The sequence below is a fragment of the Lepus europaeus genome, chromosome 5 (assembly GCF_033115175.1).
Source record: "Lepus europaeus isolate LE1 chromosome 5, mLepTim1.pri, whole genome shotgun sequence".
Classification (NCBI taxonomy): Eukaryota; Metazoa; Chordata; class Mammalia; order Lagomorpha; family Leporidae; genus Lepus; species Lepus europaeus.
This window is the reverse complement of record NC_084831.1, coordinates 75001447-75025090: the sequence shown is the minus strand read 5'-3', so window position 1 is coordinate 75025090 and position 23644 is coordinate 75001447. Positions and strand designations below refer to the sequence as shown.

At 39.0% G+C, this 23644-nt stretch overlaps 1 protein-coding gene across 14 annotated transcripts in view; it reads right to left on the bottom strand.

Annotated features, from left to right (window-relative positions):
- Nucleotides 1-23644, bottom strand: part of ADGRL2 (adhesion G protein-coupled receptor L2) — a 206292-nt gene that overhangs the window by 84207 nt on the left and 98441 nt on the right. For all 14 annotated transcript variants that reach the window (XM_062191614.1, XM_062191619.1, XM_062191617.1 and 11 more), the window contains exon 3: nucleotides 3726-3939. In XM_062191614.1, coding sequence (XP_062047598.1) covers nucleotides 3726-3939 — 214 coding nt within the window. The remainder of the gene's footprint in view (nucleotides 1-3725; nucleotides 3940-23644) is intronic.

Below are 23644 nucleotides of genomic sequence, written 5' to 3'. Positions count from 1 at the left end.
CAGGACAAAACTATCATAAGTAGAGGAGCATTATGTATTATTTACTCTCTGTAGTTAATGAACTAGGGCTTAGTGGACAAAGAAATAAAATTGCTTAAGTTATCAACAAAGCAGAAATGATAAGAAATTACATTTCAACCCAGGAGTTCAGTGTCCTGTTATATGTGAACATATACATTCCTAACTTACTGTAATCTTTTTAAAGTGGATACAAACTGGTTGTATAATGATCCATAATACCTTTATCCAAACTCTAGCACTAACACCGATGTTATATTTTATACTGTCCTGAACTTGAATTCTCCTATTTGTGAGCAAAAAAAAAAAGGTTTTTATAAGATTTATTTATTTATTTATTTATTTGAAAGACAGAGTTACAGAGAGGCAGAGGCAGAAACAGAGACACACAGAGAGAGAGAGAGAGAGAGAGAGAGAGAGAGAGAGAGAGGTCTCCACCTGCTGGTTCACTCCCCAGGTGGCTGCAATGGCCGGAGCTGCACCAATCTGAAGCCAGGAGCCAATCTGAAGCCAGGGTCTCCCATGTGGATGCAGGGGCCCAAGCACTTGGGCCATCTTCTACTGCTTTCCCAAAGCCATAGCAGAGAGCTGGACCGAAAGTGGAGCAGCCGGGACACAAACTGGCCCCTATATGGGATGCCGTCACTGCAGGAGACAGCTTTACGTGCTATGCCACAATGTTGGCCCCCACAAGACAATTATTTTGTAAGATTTATTTGTTTATTTGAAAGATTGCAGAGAAAAAGGGAGAGACAGATTTTCCATCTTCTGGTTCACTCCCCAAATAGCTGAAACCCTGGCTAGAGCCAGGAGCTAGGAGCTTCTTTCAGGTCTCCCCTGTGGGTGGCAAGGGCCCAAACACTTGGGCCATCTTTCACCACTTTTACCAGGCCATTAGCTGAGAAGTGGAGCCGCCGGGACACGTACTGCTGCTCACATGGGATGCCAGCGTTACAGGCAGCAGCTTTAACCTGCTGCATCACAATGCTGGCTCCCTAAATTGTTTTTACTAAAATCTGAATTTTAAAGAGAAAATTTTCCTCTTGCTTTACCTTTAAGATCATTTTAAGCAATATATAGGTAGTAAGTGAGGAAAGAATGGTTTGAATTATAAAAAATAGAATCTTAGTATGTTTATACTATCTATATATGTTTATTTATACTATCTATGTTTGTTTATATGTTTATACTATCTATATTGTTTTTATTATCTATATCATTTATATATGTTTATACTATCTATATATTTTATGTTTATACTATCTATATATTGTTTGAAGATAGCAGAAATTTCCACCTAGTATTCAGAAATCAACTGTCTATCTTGCCTTAACATGTGTGGTAGTACACAGATGGCCCTTCTCAACTACTTCTCTCATAGCAAGGTTGAATCATGGCTAAGTAAAGCTAAATCTGCTAGGAAATACAGTTGGTTAATTTTTTAAAAGGATTTTACCTATAGTCCCATGAAGGAAATAGGGAATTATATTTACCTAAATTATTTTGTAACTTGAATTTTAAGTTAAGGATCAAAAGATTAAGAAGATTAAACCAAAAAGTGGAAGAAAGAATTTGCAAAAGACATATCTGATAAAAGGCTGCTAATCAAAATATACAAAGAATTCTTAAAACTGACAGTAAGAAAACAAACAACTTGAGTAAACAAGTGATCTAAGACAGACACCGTGCCAAAGAAGACATACAGATGACAACTAGTATATTAAAAGCTGTTTAACATTGTATGTTATTAAGAATGTGCAAATTAAATTAATGAGATGCCACAACACACCATTAGAATGGATAAAATCCAAACACTGACAACACCAAATGCTGGCAAGAGTACAGAATGATAGGACTTGCGTTCATTGCTGCTGGGAGTGCAAAATGACACAGCTACTCTGAAAGACAGCCTGTCAGCTTCTATATCTAAACATATCCCTACCACCTATTTCAGAAATCACGTTTTTTGGTATTTATTCTAATGAATTGAAAAACTATGTCCACACAAAAATCTGCACACAGATGCTTACAGCAGCTTTATTTAAAACTGCCATTACTTGAAAGCAACTAAGATGTCCTTCAGTAGATGAATGTGCAAATAAACCTGGTACCTGATGTTAATGGAATATTATTCCATTCCCATGGAAAAAAAGAAATGAACTATCAAGCCAAGAGGAAACAAGGAAGGAACTTAAACGTGTATTACTGCGTCTGGCGCTGGGTGTAGTGGGCTAATCCTTTGCCTGCAGTGCTGGCATTCCATATGGGTGCCAGTTCCTATCCTAGCTGCTCCTCTTCCTAGCCAGCTCTCTGCTACAGCCTAGGAAAGCAATGGAGGATGGCCCAAGTGCTCAGGCTTCGGCACCTGCGTGGGACACCCAGAAGAAGCTCCTTTCTCCTGGCTTTGGATCAGCCCAGCTCTGGCCGTTTGGGAAGTGAACCAGCAGACGGAAGAGCTATCTCTCTGTAGCTCTACCTCCCAAGTAAATAAATAAATGTGTATTACTAAGTGAAAGAAGTCAGTTGGAAAAGCTATATACTTACGTATATACTTATGCCATATATATATATATATATATATATATATATATATAAAAACACGCTAACAAAGGCAAAACTATGGAGACATTAAAATGTTTAGTGGCTGTGGGGTGTCAGTGGTTGAGGGGGAAGAACAGATGAAGCACAGATAATTTTTAGAGCAGTGAATCTATTCTGTATGATGTGACAAAGGTGGATATATGTCATTACACATTTGTCAAAACCCACACAATGGACAATATCAAACAATATGTAAAGTGGATTGTTATGCAAACAACGGACCGTAGATGATAATGATTGTCAATGTAGGTTCAGAGTAAAACAAATGTAGCACTGAGGTGTGAGAAGTCCATGAGGGAGGTTACTCATGGACAGGGATAGGGGTTATTTGAGATCCCTCTGTACTTTCTGCTCAATTTTGCTGTGAACCTGAAACAGCTCCAAAAGTAAATTTTATTAACTTACAAAAAGTTAAGGAGCCATGACTGCCAAAGACCCAGACATTTAAACATTCTTGAAATTACAGAAAATATTTTAAATTTCTGAAGCGTTAAAAGGCAAGATTATGGGACTGGTGCTGTGGCATGGCAGGTAGAGCTGCCACCTTTGGTGATGGCATCCCATACGAGTGCCAGTTTGAGTCTGGCTGCTGTACTTCTAATCCAGCTTCCTGATAATGCTCCTAGGAAAGCAATAGAAGATGGCCCAAGTGATTGGGCCCCTACACCCACATGGGAGATCAGGAAGAAGCTCCTAGCTCCTGGCTTTGGATTGGCCCATCTCCAGCCATTGTGCCATCTGGGGAGTGAACCAAGGGATGGAAGACCTCTGTCTCTGTAATTCTGTTTTTCAAGTAAATTAAAAATAAATCTTAAAAAATAAGGCAAGAATATGGTTGAACACTATTCTTATTTATGATGTTTAAAGCAAAGACAGGTATTACAAATTCATTCTGCTATATGCCATGTAAAAATAATATATATATATTTAAATGTTATTGAACATAACATAAAGCAGAAATCAACTTTAGTAGGTTAAAATCCAACTTGGTTTCATACATATGCTGATATATGGATATATGAGTTGTATTCATCCACTTTGCAATTACCGACATTTTACTAATCTGAATTTAGTAGCTAATATTGGACATTAACATGAATATTTACCTTTGAGTCATAATTTTGAAGGCATCTGGGAGGTAGCAGTCTGTATTCTCCATCTGAAAGGGGTCAGCATCACAAATCTTGTCATCTGTCCGACCATAGTTAGCACTCTCAATCATGATGACATCACTGCCTGGACATCGCAGATCTATGGAATAACCTTCACAGGATAATTCTCGTCTAACTAGCCCAAATGGTAAAGCTGCTCGGCTGAAACCTTAAAACAAAAAAAGAAAGAAAACCTTTAATTCACCTTTGAAATATATTTTGTAAAGCATCTGCATCAAGTAATATGATTCATGTCTACCATCAAGAAATGCATCTCTGGTTCTTTACTGTGTGTCAGATATTTATTCATACATGTTTTTCTTCCATATATCTTTATTTGGACTCTTCATTTTAAGAAACAAAACATTTTCTTTAGTATAATTAGAAGCTAAATGGCTCTTTTTGAGTAAATACAAGGAAAAATATCAAATATATTCATTGGCTTAGTGACAAATTTTACCAATATAGACTGTAGCAGCTAAATAAGGAATAATTTTCTTTGGCGCAATGAAATAGGAGCACTGCTATACACTGGCCTTTACTTTCATATATGTCAGAATCTTACCTTTAACATACTTTTGTCTTAGTAGTTTTTCCCTTAAACTAATCAAGATATCTATGGCAGTAAGATCCTTCTAGCACAATCACTTATTTCAAGTTATAGATACTTCATTTAAACCGACATCACTGAAAGGATTCAGGAGAGACAGACCTTCAAAGGAGCCAGCACTGTCCCCAAACCTACCCCAAAACATCAACCAGGAAAGGGTAAACTTTCTGAGATTCAGTTTTGTCACCTACAAAATGAAACATCTGTGACATTGCTTGTTCTACCTGTAAGACTCTAACATGAAATGTACATAAAATTCTTTGAGTGCAATATAAATTTATGTGTGGCACACTGGGTAGAATGTAGATAACAACTGTTCATGGGTTCTATTAAAAAGATTCCCCAATGGAATAAAGGACTAGACTTTTATGTTTTAATCACAATTTCCAAGTAGTAGGGGTCTCACAAAGTAATAACAAAGGGTGAAAGCAAAGAAAGCCAAGAATAGCAGAGAAATATGTTCGAGAGGGAGATCCCTGCTGTGCCACTGTGCTAACGTTGGGTCAGCTACCAAATCAAAAACTTCTACCCTGACTCAGTTAGTGCTCTATCCTGTCATAACCTGTCACCTCTCTAGCATTCCTATTATAAAAGACAGTTTACTGACACTTTCAGTATTTTTTCTTATACTATCCTTTTTATTATTCTGCATCATACAAATTATGTCACATATCCCTTTTTATAGATAAAAACTGACAGAAATAAAACCAACTATTTCAAACTATAAACATCTAAGCTGTCCAGGTGGATTGCATCCAGGTCAATTCCAGCCCAAAGAGTGTCTCTGCATCTTGAAGGCATAATGCGTTTCACTAATTCAATGAAACAGAAAGTCATCAGAATAAAAATGCACTTCTAAGATGTAAATAATCCTCCAGAAAGGGCTACTGATTCACACTTACTGGTATGAATTAGAAAATCAGCAATTTCCAAACCCGGCTGAACTCTCTACAGAGAAAACTAAAGGTGTAACTGCACTGTAGAGGGGAAAAAAAAAAAAAAAAAATACATGATTTGAAACACAGAGATCTTCAGGAGGCAATGGCCAACTGCAACTTTGGTAAGTTTTTACTAAGACGGTTCACAGAGTTATGAAAGCATTGGAAAGTGTACCAGGAAAGGAGACAGAAATAGTGCTGGGCAAATGCCTGACAAATGGCAAACAAGCCGGGCTTCCAAAGGAGGCTTCTTTCCCAGGTTCATACATAAACTAGGTATTCTCCGCTTCTGCCCCTGATCCTGAATCATACTGCCTATACAAATAAGCTTGCTTAAACTAGTGTTTTTATGTTAGCTACAATTTAAAATACTTTTATGGTTTGGGTAGGTTGACAATTATTTTTTGAAAATAGTTGTGTAGAAAATCAAACAAGTAACATGAAATAAAACTTTGCAGTGTAAACTACGTGAATGGCATGGTGATTTGTGTAATTCTATAATAAAACACATAAATAATATTACTGGAATATGTTAGCAATATTAGAATATTGCTATATTAAAAGACTGGTTTAGAGCCATGATTCACCATTCTTACCACTTTGTCACGGACATAAAACTGATAATAAAGTAGTGCTGATTTTAAACTGAGCCCTTTTTAAAATTGAAAGCAGAAGATTTTATTTATGTGAAGGGCAGAGGACAAAGAAAGAGACAGAAATAGCTTCCAACCGCTGGTTCTTTCCCTACATAGCAAAAAACAGCTAGCGCTGACCCAGCCAAAAGTCAGAAGCCTGGAACTCCATCCCAGTCCTCCACATGGGTGACAAGAGCCCAAGTTCTCAGGTAATCTTCCTCTGCTTTCCCTGGCACATCAACAGGGAGCTGGAATGGAAGCAGAGCAGACTTGAACCAGACTCTGATGTGGGATGCTGATGCTGTAGGCAATGGCTTAACCTACTGTGCCACAGTGCCACCCCCAGACTGAATCCTTTAATTTTTTTTTTAAAGATTTTATTTATTTATTTGAGAGGTAGAGTTACAGTGAGAGAGAGAGAGACAGAAAGAAAGATCTTCCTTCGATTGGTTTACTCCCCAAATGGCCACAACAGCCCAAAGCCAGGAGCCAGGTGCATCTTCCTGGTCTCCCATATGGGTGCAGGGGCCCAAGGACTTGGGCCATCTTCTACTGCTTTCCCAGGCCACAGCAGTGAGCTGGATTGGAAGAGGAGCAGCCGGGACTCAAACCAGTGCCCATTTGGGATGCTGGTGCCACAGGCGGAGGATTAACCTACTGCGCCACAGCACTGGCCCCTGAATCCTTCAATTTTTGTTGTTCTGTTAGTTTGCAGGATAGTTATGGTTTTCTAGGTGAAATTTTTTCTGCTTTTGAAAGATATTTGGGAAGTTACATGGTTGAGTGCCCTATTTTCGTTATTTAGAGGGAGGATGTTAAAGCCTTAGTTATAGTCAGTTAAAGTAAGGAAAAAGAAAGATCAGCATACTTTAATAATTTACTAGATCTCTAATATAGAAACTACTGGAGAAAAGAGATCATGGTAATTTCACTTTCATTGCAAAGAACTCAGGAGTTGTCAAAAGTGAATACTGTTTATTTAAATCTATAAAGTCCATTGTCTTAAATCATCAATATTCTCTTTTCTAAATTCTTGCTCTCTTTGCATTAACTTTTTATACATCCCTACTAACATGCTTATTATTCCCATAAGGTATGCTACCTATCCATTTTTAATATATATCTACTTGCCAGGCTGTGAGGTTAATGTTCTCAGTTATTATTCCAATACCTGGAATAGCACATAATACACCTAATAACAATACACGTGGAATCAACTCCACAAAAAACTCGCTTCATTTAACACAATCTAAATTGCAATGTGCTTTTCTCCTATAGTATCTATTTCCTTTAGTAGTAAAAATAAAAGTAGTAAGCAATCTAAAACAGATAAATTAATTATAATCAATGAAAATTAGTACTATATCCCAAAAGAAAAACAATATAAATTGTCAACTTATTATTTTCTATGTATCATTAGGGTCCATCAAGACAGATGAGTTACATGTTTACAAATTCTTATTTATTTAAACTCATTTTTCTAATCATAAAAATAAACACAAAGAGGGGAATAAGTTTAATATTCTAACAACTAACATTTATGCAACAATTACTATATTCAAGTCCTGGGCTAAATGGTTTAAAGGAATCCACCTTGTTTTATGCTCAGCATCATCAAAAAACACATAAAATGATGGAGCAGTTATAATTCCAATTCCAATGCTACATAGTATGAAACAAAGGCACCAAGCAGTAGTTAACCTAGTCTCACAGGATTATGACAAATTATGTTCCACCCATATTGGCCATCCAGACTCCAAAGCTTGGCCATGATCAGAAAAGTACTCTATGACTACTCATGCGTTGTAGTTTCACTGGTAACAGAATGAGACTTATTTGTAAGTTTAATTACAACTGAGATGCACCAAAGAATGTCAGCAAATTTAACAAGAAAAAAGTTATTGCAAAGGTTCCCAAATACACAGATAATATTTAAAACATTTATGTGTGGAAATGTGGAAGTTTGTACCATAAATATACAGAGCGCAAAATCCACACAGTTCAAATATATGCATATGGAAAGCATACTGAACATCGAAGTAAGAGTGTGTCTGGGTCAACCTTGCGAACTTGGAAAGTCATTTTACATTTTTGGGTTTAATCTCCTTCTCTGAAGAATTAAGCCATTCCAAAATCCTATAAAATTACCCCAATCTATGAGTCTAAAGAGATAAACTCTTTTTAATCAGGTATAAATGCTATTCTAAAAGTTTCAAGTACTTGATAATTTATAAATTACTTGCTATATTTCTTTAAAATACAAACTGACATTGTTAACACGGATTTATTACGGCACAAAATCATAGATGGAAGACACTGTCAAGATATTTCTCAAAATTACATGTGATGAATGAGGCAGAGTTCATAGAAATCACCAGAAAACATGCATTTTAATTAACGATTCAGGAAGAGGAAAATAGACAGAGCTCAGGTATGGTGGAAGAACAGTTTGTATAAATTTTTAAGAAAAAAATGTACACGGTTGTGGCTTCTTTGGCCACTTAACATTACTTTCCAAAAGCTTCAAGGGGTATAATTCAACATCTTTCCTGCAAAATGTTACTTCAAAGAACTACTGCCATTAATATTAATTTTAGAAATTCAATATTTTCAATAAGTAAACCTTATAAAAGGTCCATAATATATCTCTTTAAAACATTTATCTACCCCTTTATTTGTAATCACATTTATGATAAACACTGAATCACAGTAAGAAATTATCACAGGTGAGGCTACCGTTTCTTTTAAAAAAGGATTTAATTATTCATTTGAAAAGAGGAAATACAGAAAGAGGGAGAGGGAGAGAGAGAGAAAGAATGGGAATACATCTCCCATCTGCTGGTTCACTTCCCAAATGGCTACAACAGCCAGGGCTGGGCCAGGCACATCTGGGTCTCCCACATGGGTCTCCCACATGGGTGCAAGCGCCCAAGTACTTGGGCCATCTTCCAATGCTTTCCCAGGTGCATTAGCAGGGAGCTGAATTGAAAGTGAAGCAGCAGGGACTTTGAACGGGGGTCCATATGGGATGCTATCATTTCTTAATTGAACCTTCCCACTTTGAACAAAAACAGTCTTACCTCTCAGAAATTGGCTATTTCAGAATACATATTTTTAAAAAGTCATTTGCCAAGGTTACATTAATGATTCCCAAATCCGACTATATCAGAATCACCAGGTCAGCTTTTTAAAAAGTGAGATCGTCAAGCTGTATTCCAGACCTACTGAATCAGAACCCCTGGATTATGGAGAGGCTGGGATATCTGTATTTGCATAGGAAAATGTTAATTTATTTACAACATACTGATATAATAACTCAGATGTGCCCAGAATTTCTCTAAGGCCTTTTTAAAATAGTTTTTATATCTCTATTGAGAGTACCTATTTGTTAAATCACTGTCATCATATTTCCTCTTAATTTTCTAATATAGTTTTACTCTAATCTTTGAACATATTTATAATAGCCACTTTGAAATGTTTATCTGCTAAATCTAACATCTGGGTCTACATCAGAGGCAGTTTCTATTCAATGCTTTTTCTCCTGAGTATGGGTCAACTCTCCTGCTTCTTTGCATATATTGTAAATTTTCTGATGCTGTTGAAAACTATATGTTTTACAGTACTTTGGCCTCAGAATCAGCCTTTAAGGCATTCGGATCTGGCTAAAAAGCCCAGGAGAGTTTCTCAGGCATGGAAAGCCAAGACACTGTGGCAAAAAATGACCTAAATGAAAGATCTCCGTGAGTGAGATTTCAATGGAAAGAACGGGCCATCAAAGGAGGTACCTTTCTCTGAAGGGAGGAGAGAACTTCCACTTTGACTATGGCCTTGTCTAAATAAGTTTGGAGTTTGTGAACTCAAGAGGCTTCCATAGCCTTGGCAGCTCATGACAAGAGCCTAAAGTGGTTACTGACATTATAAATAAGTGTCAATTGTTAAATCAACAACAGGAGTCACTGTGCACTTATTCCCCATGTAGGACCTCTGTCCTTGTGTTATACTATGCGAATTAATGGTAAAACTAGTATTCAAACAGTACTTTATACTTTGTGTGTCAGTGTGGGTGCAAACTGTTGAAATCTTTACTTAGTATATACTAAGTTGATCTTCTGTATACAAAGATAATTAAAAAGGCCGGCGCCATGGCTCAACAGGCTAATCCTCCGCCTTGCAGCGCCGGCACACCGGGTTCTAGTCCTGGTCGGGACGCCGGATTCTGTCACAGTTGCCCCTCTTCCAGGCCAGCTCTCTGTTATGGCCTGGGATTGCAGTGGAGGATGGCCCAGGTGCTTGGGCCCTGCACCCCATGGGAGACCAGGAGAAGCACCTGGCTCCTGCCTTCGGATCAGCACGGTGCGCCGGCCGTGGCAGCCATTGGAGGGTGAACCAACGGCAAAGGAAGACCTTTCTCTCTGTCTCTCTCTCTCTCTCACTGTCCACTCTGCCAGTCAAAAAAAAAAAAAAAAAAAAAAAGATAATTAAAAATGTGCCTTAATGAAGAATGGGATGGGAGAGGGAGTGGGAGATGTACAAAGTTGTACTTTGGAAATTTATATTTATTAAATAAAAGTTTTCAGAAAAAAACTTAAAAGGTATAGCAATTACTGTATAAGAGAAATTCTAATAAATAAATTGCAACAAAAGGAGGATATTGTAAATTATAAAGAACCAATCCTACACTGAAAAAAAAGTATGTAAAGTAAAAAAATAAAAGAAACTAGCTGGCGCCGTGGCTCAATAGGTTAATCCTCCACCTTGCGGCACCGGCACACCAGGTTCTAGTCCCGGTCGGGACGCCGGATTCTGTCCCGGTTGCCCCTCTTCCAGGCCAGCTCTCTGCTGTGGCCAGGGAGTGCAGTGGAGGATGGCCCAAGTGCTTGGGCCCTGCACACCATGGGAGACCAGGAGAAGCACCTGGCTCCTGCCTTCGGATCAGTGCGGTGCGCTGGCTGCAGCGCGCCAGCCGCAGTGGCCATTGGAGGGTGAACCAACGGCAAAGGAAGACCTTTCTCTCTGTCTCTCTCTCTCACTGTCCACTCTGCCTGTCAAAAAAATTTTTAAAAATTAAAAAAAAAAAAGAAAACTATATGTTTTAAATAATACACTGCTGGCAATTCAGGATTCAGATTTCTTTTCCCCCTGAGAATTCCTGGTGTAGTCATGCTTTCTTGTCTTTATGTATTTAATCTGTAGAATCTCTCTCTCCATGGTGTGCAGTTGCTTATTTCTCAGGTCATTGTTTTGTTTAGTTTCATTTTGTTTTAATTCCTACTTTCATGCTTTAGCCTGCAGTCCAAAAAGTCACTTCTGTCTCTGCATAGCTTAGTGGTCAGCCAGTGACTGGGCAGAGATTGTACAAAAAACCAAGAGCCCAAATAAAATCTCTAGCCTGTGATGATAAGAGTGTATTATGGAGAATGTCCAAATGTCAGGCAGTTTTAAAGTCAACCTTCAGTTATTTACTTCCTACCCAGTCCTCTCATGTCTTCTGTGCACAGGTGTGAATGCACACTGAACCTGGGGCTCTTTCGTTTCTCTGATTTACCTGTTACATTTCAGGCAGGCCCTCCAGTCTTCGGACTAAGACCTAAGGCTGGTGGAGCTACAGGTGTCCTCTGTGTTTTCTGCAATGTTTACTGCCTTCACTGATACCAGCACCGTGTGTGGAATCCCAGTCTCATCAGATCAACTCACTCTGGTAGCTAAGCCACCGGCTTTGAAGGCCAGTCCTAACCTGATGAGGCAACCACAATGACATAGCTAAGGAGTAAGAAACAAGGCACAGAAGTAAGATGGCTTTAAACTTCCACTGTGCATACCAGAAATTGGAATGGATTTTCATAAACAAATACTTCCCTGCTTGATCAGCTTTGGTTTATTTCCAATGCCCAATGGCTGTTGCTGACCATTTTTTCATAGGTGGCTGGAAGAGAAGTTTATACTCTCTTCACTCCACCACTGTTAAAAGTCCCTGCAAGGACAAATATTACTGCCTATAGATCTTTAAAGCAGGCCAATAGGCTAATCCTCCACCTGCGGCGCCGGCACACTGGGTTCTAGTCCCAGTCAGGGCGCCAGATTCTGTCCCGGTTGCCCCTCTTCCAGGCCAGCCCTCTGCTGTGGCCCGGGAGTGCAGTGGAGGATGGCCCAGGTGCTTGGGCCCTGCACCCCATGGGAGACCAGGAGAAGCACCTGGCTCCTGCCTTCAGTTCAGCGCAGTGCGCCAGCCGTGGCGGCCATTGTGGGGTGAACCAACGGCAAAGGAAGACCTTTCTCTCTGTCTCTCTCACTGTCTAACTCTGCCAGTCAAAAAAAAATCCTTAAAGCAAACTTATGAGACAGGCACTCATTGTCAGCATTTACAGAGCAGGAAGCTGAAGCACAGAAGAAGTTTTTCCATAGTCACATATCCTGGCAGAAGGAAATTAGTGTTTGAGACCCAGCAATTCAGCTCCTGTGGTCATGTACTTAGTGCTTCTTTAGTGGTTCTCCAAACAATCGTCAGCAGCAGGGTTGGGGACCACTGAGGACATAGCTATGAGTACTGGGTGCTGCCTTGGGGGAAGATGAGGAACAGCAAGTTAAACAGAGTGTCTCATGGTCAAGTATTCAGTGAAATAGCTCAGTCAACATAATCAGCATAAAGAAATTGCCAACTTAAAGCCTTCTAACCACACTATGACATTTATTTTAAGCTGTATTTTCAATCTATTTCTATTTCAACAAAGGAAAAAAATACATCCCAACAAGCAAAGTGTAATCCAATCCATCTTGCAACCCTGACAATCGAAGAGAGAACTAGTAGGAGGCCCTGTGAGCAAAAAATCAATATTGCAGCTTTGTGCTGTGCAAATGTGAATACTGCCAAATAGCGGTGCTTAGAGTAAAATGAACTGTTTTGCTCCATTTCTCCTCTCTGAACAAATGATTCTGAAAAGACAGTTTTTTCCCCCCAAGCTATAAAATGTCAAGCAATAACTCTCGGTGCTCTAGGCTAGTGATTGGAATAAATACCTCCGGGCAACAGGTGCAGTGACTTAGGACTGCAATCATTCACATTCAGGGGATAACTCCTAATAAACAGATGCACTGCTACCAGAAGAGAATTCGTAAGACCAGAATTGGAATTTCATCATCGGATTCCGCATTGTTTATGAGCATTTCCACAAGGAATGTGCTGCTCTGGGAAGCAACAGCAGAATCTGTTGTGATGGACTTTACACTTGATTAGGAACATTTGCTTTCTAAGATTATCTCCAGTTTGTTCTTCATACCTGTCTGTGAAATCATGCATTCTTATGAAAATGTTCTCATTAAGCTATAATATTAAAACTTCAACTTTTCTGCTACTGTTCTTCTTAATGTCTTTCAACTAAACCGTGTCATGGATGCTTGGGCTCACGCTGTCTGAGGGTCCTGGGAAGCACCATGCCTTTTGATTATCAGGACCCTCTACGGGACTGAAGATGTGACTCCAAGCTGGATGGATACATTAACTCAGACCACACTCAATTACCACTGCTGCATATGAAATCTCCGAATTATTCCTGTTTCTGTGTTAAGGAGATGTCTTCCAAAACTGGAAATGAGAAAAACACCGAATAAAGTGGGAGGGGAAAGGCATGTTTTCAACCAGGCTGAACTGAAGTTTACAAGCCTCTAGAAAACTTATTTCCAGTTCATCTTAATTTAGATGATGAGGGTATTGAAAGTACACCTAAAGGTAAATTAATGCACTAATAGTTCAACTTTGTCATTTATCTCTGTATATTCACACAGTCAACTGAACAGTTTCAAAAGTTAAAAAACATAAAATAACACTTTCTATACTGAAAGGTAGTATAGGTCTGCTTTCAATTCAGCTCTCTGCTGTGGCCTGGGAAAGCAATGGAGGATGGCCCCAGTGCATGGGCCCTTGCAACCACATGGGAGATCTGGAGGAGGTTCCTGGCTTCAGATCGGCCCAGCTCTGGCTGTTGCAGCCATCTGGGGAGTGAATCAGCGGATGGAAGACCTTTTTCTCTGTCTCTCCCTCTCAGTGTCTGTAGTTCTACCTCTTAAATAAATAAATAAAATCTAAAAAACAAACAAAAAACTTATCAATCAAGCTTAGTAATCAAACCCTAAAAACCTACTTGTTTGTGTATTAACACAATTTTTGACTTCTCAGTGCTATGTGAGGAGCCTAATCTATGGCAAACGCAGATTAAAGAATTTTTACCAGTTGGAACTAGCCTCCTGGTACAGAGGGTCAGCCTGCTGCCTACAGGAACATGGGATTCGAACCAATCCAGCTCCCTGAGTGTGTGCCTGGGAAGCAGCAGAAGATGGCCCAAGCACTTGCTCCTGCCACCCAAGTCGGAGACCTGGTGGACTCTGAGACATCATGGCCATTTGGGGAAGTGAATGAGCAAATCAGAGTTCCCTCCCCTCTTCCCTCTTTCTCTGCTACTCTGCCTCTCAAATAAACCTTTAAAAAAAAAAAAAAAAAAAACCTTTCATTTGTGAACTTATTTTTGTACTAAGAATAAAGAAAATAAATGAATACGATGTCATTTTCAAGCATAAGTACAATAATCTAGAAAATGGAGCAATTAATATGAAACACCAAACAAAACTTCACAGAAATAAAAAATCATTCAAAACAAAGTGTTCACACAATTTAAGATCGCGTAACTACAAAACATTCAATACAAAAGAGTAGCATTCCTTAGCTTCTTGAGTCATTTAGTGTAGAAGCTGGTGTTTATTTTGTTCAAACAACCAAATTGGAAATTTTTCATCAGGAAGCTTTTCAAAAACTTTTTTGCTAAGGAGAATATTAAGTTTGAAATTTTATAACTTTATTAAAAAGCAAAATTGACTTAAATACTAAATGGTATGTTTACATTAAGAAATAAATAAAAATTCCTAACAAATCAATGTATAATGCAAATTAATACATAAATCCAATTACATAAGCAACTAGGGCAAAAAAATTCCAACTCTGGGATCTGCTAACAGTCACAAAATTCTGGACAGACTGTTTTAAAGTAAAAATCTACTTTTGCAATGCTAAAATAAATAACTAAATAAATAAGAATGCTATCACCTGTTAGGTTCAAATATTACTACTTCTGAAAAAGTTTCAATATTTTAAGGAGAACATACGCATTAGGAGCACTTCAAAACATTAGAGATCATATTCTTTATCAGAAAGAAATTAATCTCTCCTGTTTAAAAACTTCTAAATTATCCACTACACAGTAATAATTCATGAGTGCCATTTAAACAGTAATTTGTTTTAAAATACTATCAGTAAAATAGTGAACTTCAAACTTCCTGACAATTCCATCTACTAGAAGTAATAGACACACAGGGACGGCGCTATGGCACAGCAGGTTAAAGCCCTGGCCTGAAGCTCCTGCATCCCACAAGGGTGCCAGTTCAAGTCCCAGCTGTTCTTCTCTAATCCAGCTCTCTGCTGTGGCCTGGGAAAGCAGTAGAAGATGGCCCAAGTCCTTGGGCCCCTGCACCCATGTGGTAGACCTGGAAGAAGCTCCTGGCTCCCAGCTTCAGATTGGCCTAGCTCCAGATGTTGCGGCCATCTGGGGAGTGAACCAATAGATGGAAGACCTCTCTCTGTCTCTCCCTCTCACTGTAACTGTCTTTAAAATAAATGAAATAAACCTTAAAAATAAAAAAGTAATAGACACATAAGGAGATGCTTAATAGTCTGGGCACATTGCCATAACTTCTCCAAAGTTCACAAACGCATATTACTTTAATTCTGACCTGCTTTCCAAAAATCATGTAGTGAATTTCATATTGGGCTTCAATATTCCCCAAGTACTTGGTGCCTGCCTGTATTTAAATTATTCTTGCCACACTAGGTAGTTTACTTATTTTTCTCTTAGGCTACAATAAGCCTTCAAAAGCTGGTTCAAAGTTTTCCTGACCAGGGGAAAGGAAAATCTATCTGATGGTAGGTTTGGTCATCTGTTCTGTTTCTTCATAATAACATTTACTGAGCACCTGCTACATGCCTAACACTCTTCCAGAAAACTAGGATACAATGTGAATGAAAAAAATAATGGTCTTTCTGCACTGCATCCTATCTATCTGGTTCACCACCACAATGCCAAAACCTGGTAAAGGGACAGTCTACAGTGCTCTTTGTAAAAGAAATAAAACAAGCATACCTTAAATAAATGGATGCATATGAATGAATATATTAACAATTAACAGCTCCTCCCTCAGTGCAGACAAATATTAGGGACCTTACACTCCTCCCCTATTAAGCTATGAGCTTTTCAATAGAATGTGAATACTGTAAATCTTTGAATCCTTTCTTCTTAAATTAAAAATTTATTTCCTTATTTGAAGCCCAGAGTTACATAAAGAGGAAGAAACAGAGAGAAAGATCTTCTATCTGCTAGTTCACTCTCTAAATGGCCACAATGGCCAGGGCTGGGCCAGGCTGAAGCCAGAAGCCTGCAACTCCATCTGGATCTCTCATCTGGGTGCAGAGACCCAAGCATGTGGGCCAACTTCTGCTGCTTTCCCAGGTGCATTAACAGGGAGCTGGATCAGAAGTATTTGGAACTCGAACTTGCGCCCATATGGAATGCCAGCACACAGGCTGTGGCTTAATCCACTGTGTCACAACGCCAGCCCCTAATTTTTGTATCCTTGATTTCCAACAATGATTAAAACAGATCTTCTGTATACAAAGAGAATTGAAAATGAATCTTTACATGAATGGAAGGGGAAAGGGAGAGGGAAAGGGGAGGGTTGCGGGCGGGAGGGAAGTTATGGGAGGGGGGAAGCCATTGTAACCCATAAGCTATACTTTGGAAATTTATATTCATTAAATAAAAGTTTAATAAAAAAAAAACATAGTTGGCATTCAATTTTTCTTTATATTATTTTAAACATTTTAAAAAATGTATTTTTATTTGAGGGGTGGGTTTTGTGGCATAATGGGCTAAGCCTAGCAAGCCCACATCCTGTAACCGAGTATCAGCTGGAACCCTGGCACCTCCCCTTCCAATCCAGCTTCCTGCTAGTGCACGCCAGGTGATGGCTCAAGTACCTGGGCCACCGACACTCACAGGGGAGTCCTAGATTGATTTGCAAGTCCTTGGCTTCAGCTTGACCCAGTCCACATTGCTACTAGCATTTGGGGAGTGAAGTTCATTCTCCCTCTCTCTCACGACTGCTCTGCCTTTCAAGTAGATGAAAGTAAGTAAATTTTTTAAAACTATTTGTATTTGAAAGACACAGAGAGATCCTCCACTCACTGGTTCACTCCCCAAATGCCTACCTCAGCCTGGGGTTGAGCTGGGCCAGGCACAAGTCAGGAGCCAGGAACTTAATCTGAGTATCCAAGGTGGGCTGCACAGAGGTACTTCAGGCACCACCTGCTGCACCACAGGGTGTGCAGTAGCAGGAAGCTGGAATTCGCTCAGGACTCAAACCCAGGCATTCTGATACAGGATGCCAGTGCCATCTAAACCACTGTGCCAAATGCCTACTCCTATTTTGTGTTTATTTTATACTTTAATTCTTGTGTACCAAAAGATGCCAAACATTCTCCAAAACATAAAAATTGGTTTTTGAAGGAAAAAACCTGTTGCATTTATTCACATACATATATATAGACATATTTGTTTTTTTATAAAGTTTCTAGCTTTATATTTAAGCTATGCACATTATTAGAAAATGCTGTATTTAAATAATCCAGATTTCAACAGATAAATAACATAAGCACCACAGGCCTCTAATCAGCAGGATTTAACTATGAAAGTCCTTTCAGGACTAACCATTACCCGAGAGAGCTGGAAATCACCCCCAGAACAGTGGACTTAGTTACCTAACAGCATTAAAAAGACCAGCCTATTACTTTGCCCTCTATTTCTCCCTGGTATATCATCCCACAAAAGCAACAGGAAATATTCCCTACAATTTTTTTTTTTTTTTTTACTAACTAAAACCAGTTTAACCTCAAAAAGTTTCTATCATAAAAGTACCTTCTTGGGGCCAGTGCTACGGCATAGAAGGTAAGCCTCCTCCTGCAGTGCCGTGCTGCATTCCATATGGGCACTGGTTCATGTCCCTGTTGCTCCACTTCCCATCCAGGTCCCTGCTAACACACCAGGGAAAGCAGAAGAAGATGGCCTAAGTTCTTAGGTCCCTGCACCCACATGGGAGACAGGGAAGAAGCTCCTGGTTCCTAGCTTCAGCCTGGCCCAGCCCAGCCCAGCCGTTGTGGCTATTCGGGAATGATTGTGCATTTGGAAGATCGCTCACTCTCTCTCTCTCTCCCCTTTTCTCCCTCTGTATTGCTCTCTCTCAAATAATAAATAAATAAATCTTTATTTAAAAAAGGTAATTTCTCTAGTATTTGCGAAGTTCACAAATTACAGTTCTTAAATAAATCTGTGTAATACATTAGCGATCAACAAAGGTGCCAGGGAGTAATTACAGAATAAACAACAATTTCATCATCTCCTCAGGTGTAACAATTTTCTTCCACCTCTACGCTGATTATTTATTTCCATATTCTATTTTATGATTTCTTTTGCCACTCTTTTGTTAACAGAAATTCTTTTAAACACTCCCCCCCAACACACACACACACATCGCCTCAAAGTATTTGTTCTTAAAAGCAACTAAATAGGCAGCAAAAATGCAGAAATGCAAGATCTGTTCCCCTTTGCAGTGACTCACCAAGACACCATGGCAAAAGGATTCCATTCCTTTCCTGTCACTGTATTACAGGGTGATGAAAAAACTAATTAGGGTAGAGACTTCCTTTAAATGATTTCCCAGGCAGGCCTCTCAGATCAAAGAGAGAATTCAGATTCTAAGTCTTTTTGTTAATACCATGCAGTATTTAAACATAACAACAAAATTTTAATGATTAAAAAAAAAAAACACCCATTAATCAAAATTTCCTTTTTTAAAAAGGTACATTTAAATTAAATCACAAGAGGGACAATATTGTGTATGAGTGTAAGATTTCCATATCAATGAAGTTTTATTAGGCAACAATAAACTCTATAGGCGTGAAGGGGATACCTCTCTAACAACCAGCTTCCTCATTAAAGGTATCTATAAGGGGGCCAATTAATATCAACTCCAGAACTTATTTGCATTAACAACATTGAAACTACACTGAAACCACCCACTCATTTCTCTCAATCCCAAACAAGAATCCAAATGTAATCACATTCAACCACTGCTGACTCAACCAAGTGTCCCAGAAGGGAAAGGCTTACATCCCCATATATAATCCATGAGGAACTTATTCATCACTTCAGGAAAGAAAGGGAACAGCCTGAAACCCGTCTCAACTCCTAACTTCTCACAAACTATTATACAGACTAACAATTTGGTCATTTATAAAGTGCCATCCATTTAACCTTTTTCCCACTAAAGAGAGTGATTTCAAGTCTTTCTTCCTACATGCATTTTTTAAAAATGCACTGTTTCCCCAAAAACCTCAAGGAACTCTGAGTTAGTGCTTTTTTTTTTAATTGGACCCATTATAATTATTGAAGGTGACAGTTTTTCTGCTAGGAGTTAGAAAGCATTTTCCACAGGTCTGGAGGGTTGCACTGGAAGGTAATAAGTAGTTTCCCATCTCAAAATAATAATAATTATTATTATTATTACAAGATCTAAAGTTGACAATTTCAAATTTTCCCCCAAACAATGCCTAAAATCTGATTTTTACTTTTTTGTTTAAAGATTTATTTACTTATTTGAAAGCCTGAGTTAGAGCAGGAGAGAGAGCTCTATCTTCACCCCCTGATTCACTCCCCAAGAGGCCACAACAACCATGTCTGAGCTGAGCCAGGAGTTTCGTCTGGGTCTCCCAAGTGGGTGATAGCCTGGGAAAAACAGCAGAAGATGGCCCCTATCTGAAAGGGAATTGGATGGGAAGTGGAGCAGCCAGGACTCGAACTGGCAACCATATGGAATGCTGGCATCACAGACAGAGGTTTTACCTACTATGCCACAATGTTGGCCCACTAAAATCTGATTCTAAGTTATGCTACATATATAAAAATTTCCAAATATAAACTGTCTCTACTAACAGGTAAAACTGAAGATTATTTTTAATCTCATAAACAGATGTAAAGATCAATTTTTAAAAGAAGTAGGGAGCTTGTGAGATCAACTAAGTGGGTAATACAATATATAAAAAATAAATAAAACAGGAACACTCCTGTGAGGGTAGGTGATGCACTGCACACAGAGGTTTAGATGCCACTTGGACACGCTCCACCTATACTGAGTACCTGCCTCTGCTTCCATGCAATTTCCTGCTACTGCACACCCTGGGAAGGGCTCAGATAGTTGTTCACCTGCTACCACCTGGGAAAAATGCGTTCTTCACTCCTGGCTTCCAACTGGCTCAGCCTTGACAGTTATGGAAAATTTGGGGAGTGAACCAGTGGGTAGAAGATCTGTCACCTGCAACCCCCCTGCCTTTCTTTCAAATAACAAATAAATAAATATCTACATTTTTAAATGAAAAAAAAAATACTCCAGTGAGCATTGCGACTACTATGCTGTTCACTTTGTACAGTGAATTCCCCTGGACCTATTAAAAGCTGCAAAATCCCATAAGTGAAACCAAATGCAGTAGAGTCCACCTTGTGAATTTCACCTCAAAATGTCATAGATGCAAATGTATAATCAAACACACTACCAAATGGAAAACAGTATCTATTGTTGATTTATTCATTCAGTATGTATTTGTGTCCTTAAAACATTCTAAGTCATCTATTAGACTACTTTGGAACAAGCCAAACAAACTAATATTCAAACAGGAGGCAATTCACCACTTCCTTCCATAAACTACAAAAAGCACACACCATGGAAGAGGCCTCCCTGAAGCCAAGAGATAACTCAGACAGAAGTCCTCTCCCAACTGTGATACTGTGAATTAAAAGGAAAACCCATTCCCAAGGTGGAATGAAGGCCACAGAATCATTCCTTAAATGACAATAATGTCTTTGATTTCAGGGTTAGTGTCAATGTTATCTTTGCATTTTGCCACTGGGGCTTGATCAATTTTTAATGAAATGATGAGATTTTAGAGAACACACTCAAATTATATTCAAATCTGTGTCATCACAACACTCAGGGTAGGTAGGAGGAAGGGAGGGAGCTAAGTTTAATCTGACATTGTAACATTATGAATTTTACTGTAGAAAAGAAATAATACTCCTTTTCTGCAGAATTAAAATAATATCCTTTCTTGTATTTAACTGCCAAGCCGAACATCAAGGGAACTAAGAAACAGCATGGTAGCAGATGCGATGGTATAGGCCTTCCCCACACACCACAGCCCAATTGTAGTCTTTTATACTAGCTCCCTTCAGGTTCCAACAGTGCAGAGGCCACTGAGCAGTTCCAACTTCTGGATCCAGAGATTTAACAAATTACAAGGAGTTGCAGAAAAAAATATTCACAGGGTCCCGGCTGGAGACAATGCTGCTGTGCCTTGGTGTACTCCTCTAATGCCCCTTCCCTGCCACTTTAACTGTTTACTCCTTTTACAACCTCAAATACTTTTAATTTCATCCTCATGAAGCTGAATGCTATCAGATTAAAAAGTTCCCTTTACTATTCAAGGGGGAAAACAACAGAAGAAAGACTTGATAAGAGTCACAACAACAAGCAAAAGCTTATCAGAAAATGAGTAAGTTGAAGTGAATCTGCTGTATAAGGACAGCAGGTGTGATTGAGAAAATTACATTTCCACAATCTGTGCAGCATGGTGGCTTAAGGACTACACAGGAGCAGGAACCAGTATTACTCATGGAAGTATGCACTCTACCTCTCTCTACACCAGCGAAAAATGAGCACATGGTCACTGAAAACCCACAGGGATTTGAATTCTAGTTCTGCCAGGAAGTGAATGGGCAAAACCGAAGCACGTTTCTTTGCAAATGAACTTGTTTCCTCAGAAGATTGCTGTAGCACTCATAACTAATAGCAAAAGTCAGCAAGTACTCTACTGTTCTACAAGTGAAACCCAAACCTGGGCTATTAGCTACTCACACGCTACATTCTAAATGGGAGTTTGATCACTGAGTTTTTCTATCGTCTATGGCTAGCGATGGCTTTTGCGTTTTTCAATATTTCAAAAGAAAAACCCTAATATTTCTTGACAGACGGAGATTTTATGAAATTCAAATTTATGTGGAAAGCAATGAAATTGGAGTCTTGGCAATAACACTGTTTGGATATTTGTTTCTTTCATGACATACATAATAATCTACATAGCACCTTCAATTTTGCCCCCTGGCCTACAAAGCCTGCTTACTATTTAGCCAATGACAGAAAACACTGGTTGACCACTATTCCAAATAGTTTAGCTAAAATTGGTTTCTTCCAACAAATGTTTTGATATGGAGCAGAAACAGAAATATAGTATAACATGATTCTAGCGGTTTACCAGAGCTAATTAAATAAGGTAGACCAAGATGTTTAGAGTAAGTTCTGTTTACCAAATCCCTAAAAGGTAGTGGGATTTGGTATTGGGTAAGAATGTGATAAGGTGGAAAAATGCATTATTTTTAAAAGATTTATTTATTTGAAAAGCAAAGTTACAAAGAGAGAAAAGGAGAGACAGAGACAGAGAGAGAGACAGAGAAATTCTTCCAAGCTGAGGTGGCAGTTTAGCCCACTATACTACAGTGCTGGTCCTGAATAACTGCATTTTTAAACTGATCCCTTTAAAAGTCCCTAATATACTAATTTCATAATGCAAACAGATGCTATCAAAGTGCTAATTTCTAAAATGGATGTTATAATTTAAAAAATTCTGGAAAAGGAGCTGACTTGGCTTAGAATCCTTGCTCTACCTACCCCATAAAGAGTTCAATGACACTGGAAATTCACCTTGATTGTCAGTGTCCCGGTCTCTTTATTTAAAAAAGCAGCATGATACTGAATTAACTCAGTGTTGGTACTAACAAAATAAATATAAAATCAATTTTATCCTAAAAGCACTACCCAAATAGAAAACTGACATTCATTAGAAATTGAGAAAGCAACTCTGAATTTTTAACAATGAAAACCACACATACACATATTTATCTACAAGACACATTTATATGCTCCCTGAAGTACTGAGTTCCAGTCATAAGAGACCTGCACGAGTATGGGCTAATAAATTCAGTGTTGAAATAAAATACAAGAAAATAGGGGTATCTGAGCACCAAATAATACTGAATTTACATCCACAAAATAAAAGCCACCAAAAACAAAAGATTAATCAATGAAACCACACTCAACATCAAAAAGTATCAGTGAACCAAGATAAACCATGTAATCAAGTAACACAATGTTAAATACTGTACATAAAATGAGCCTACAAATCAAGATCAATTTCAAAGTAGGTAAAGAATGGTGTTAATATAGGTAGCAAATAAGCCAGCGCCGCGGCTCAATAGGCGAATCCTCCGCCTAGCAGCGCCGGCACACCGGGTTCTAGTCCCGGTCGGGGCGCCGGATTCTGTCCCGGTTGCCCCTCTTCCAGGCCAGCTCTCTGCTGTGGCCAGGGAGTGCGGCGCCGTGGCTCAACAGGCTAATCCTCCGCCTTGCGGCGCCGGCACACCGGGTTCTAGTCCCGGTTGGGGCACCGATCCTGTCCCGGTTGCCCCTCTTCCAGGCCAGCTCTCTGCTGTG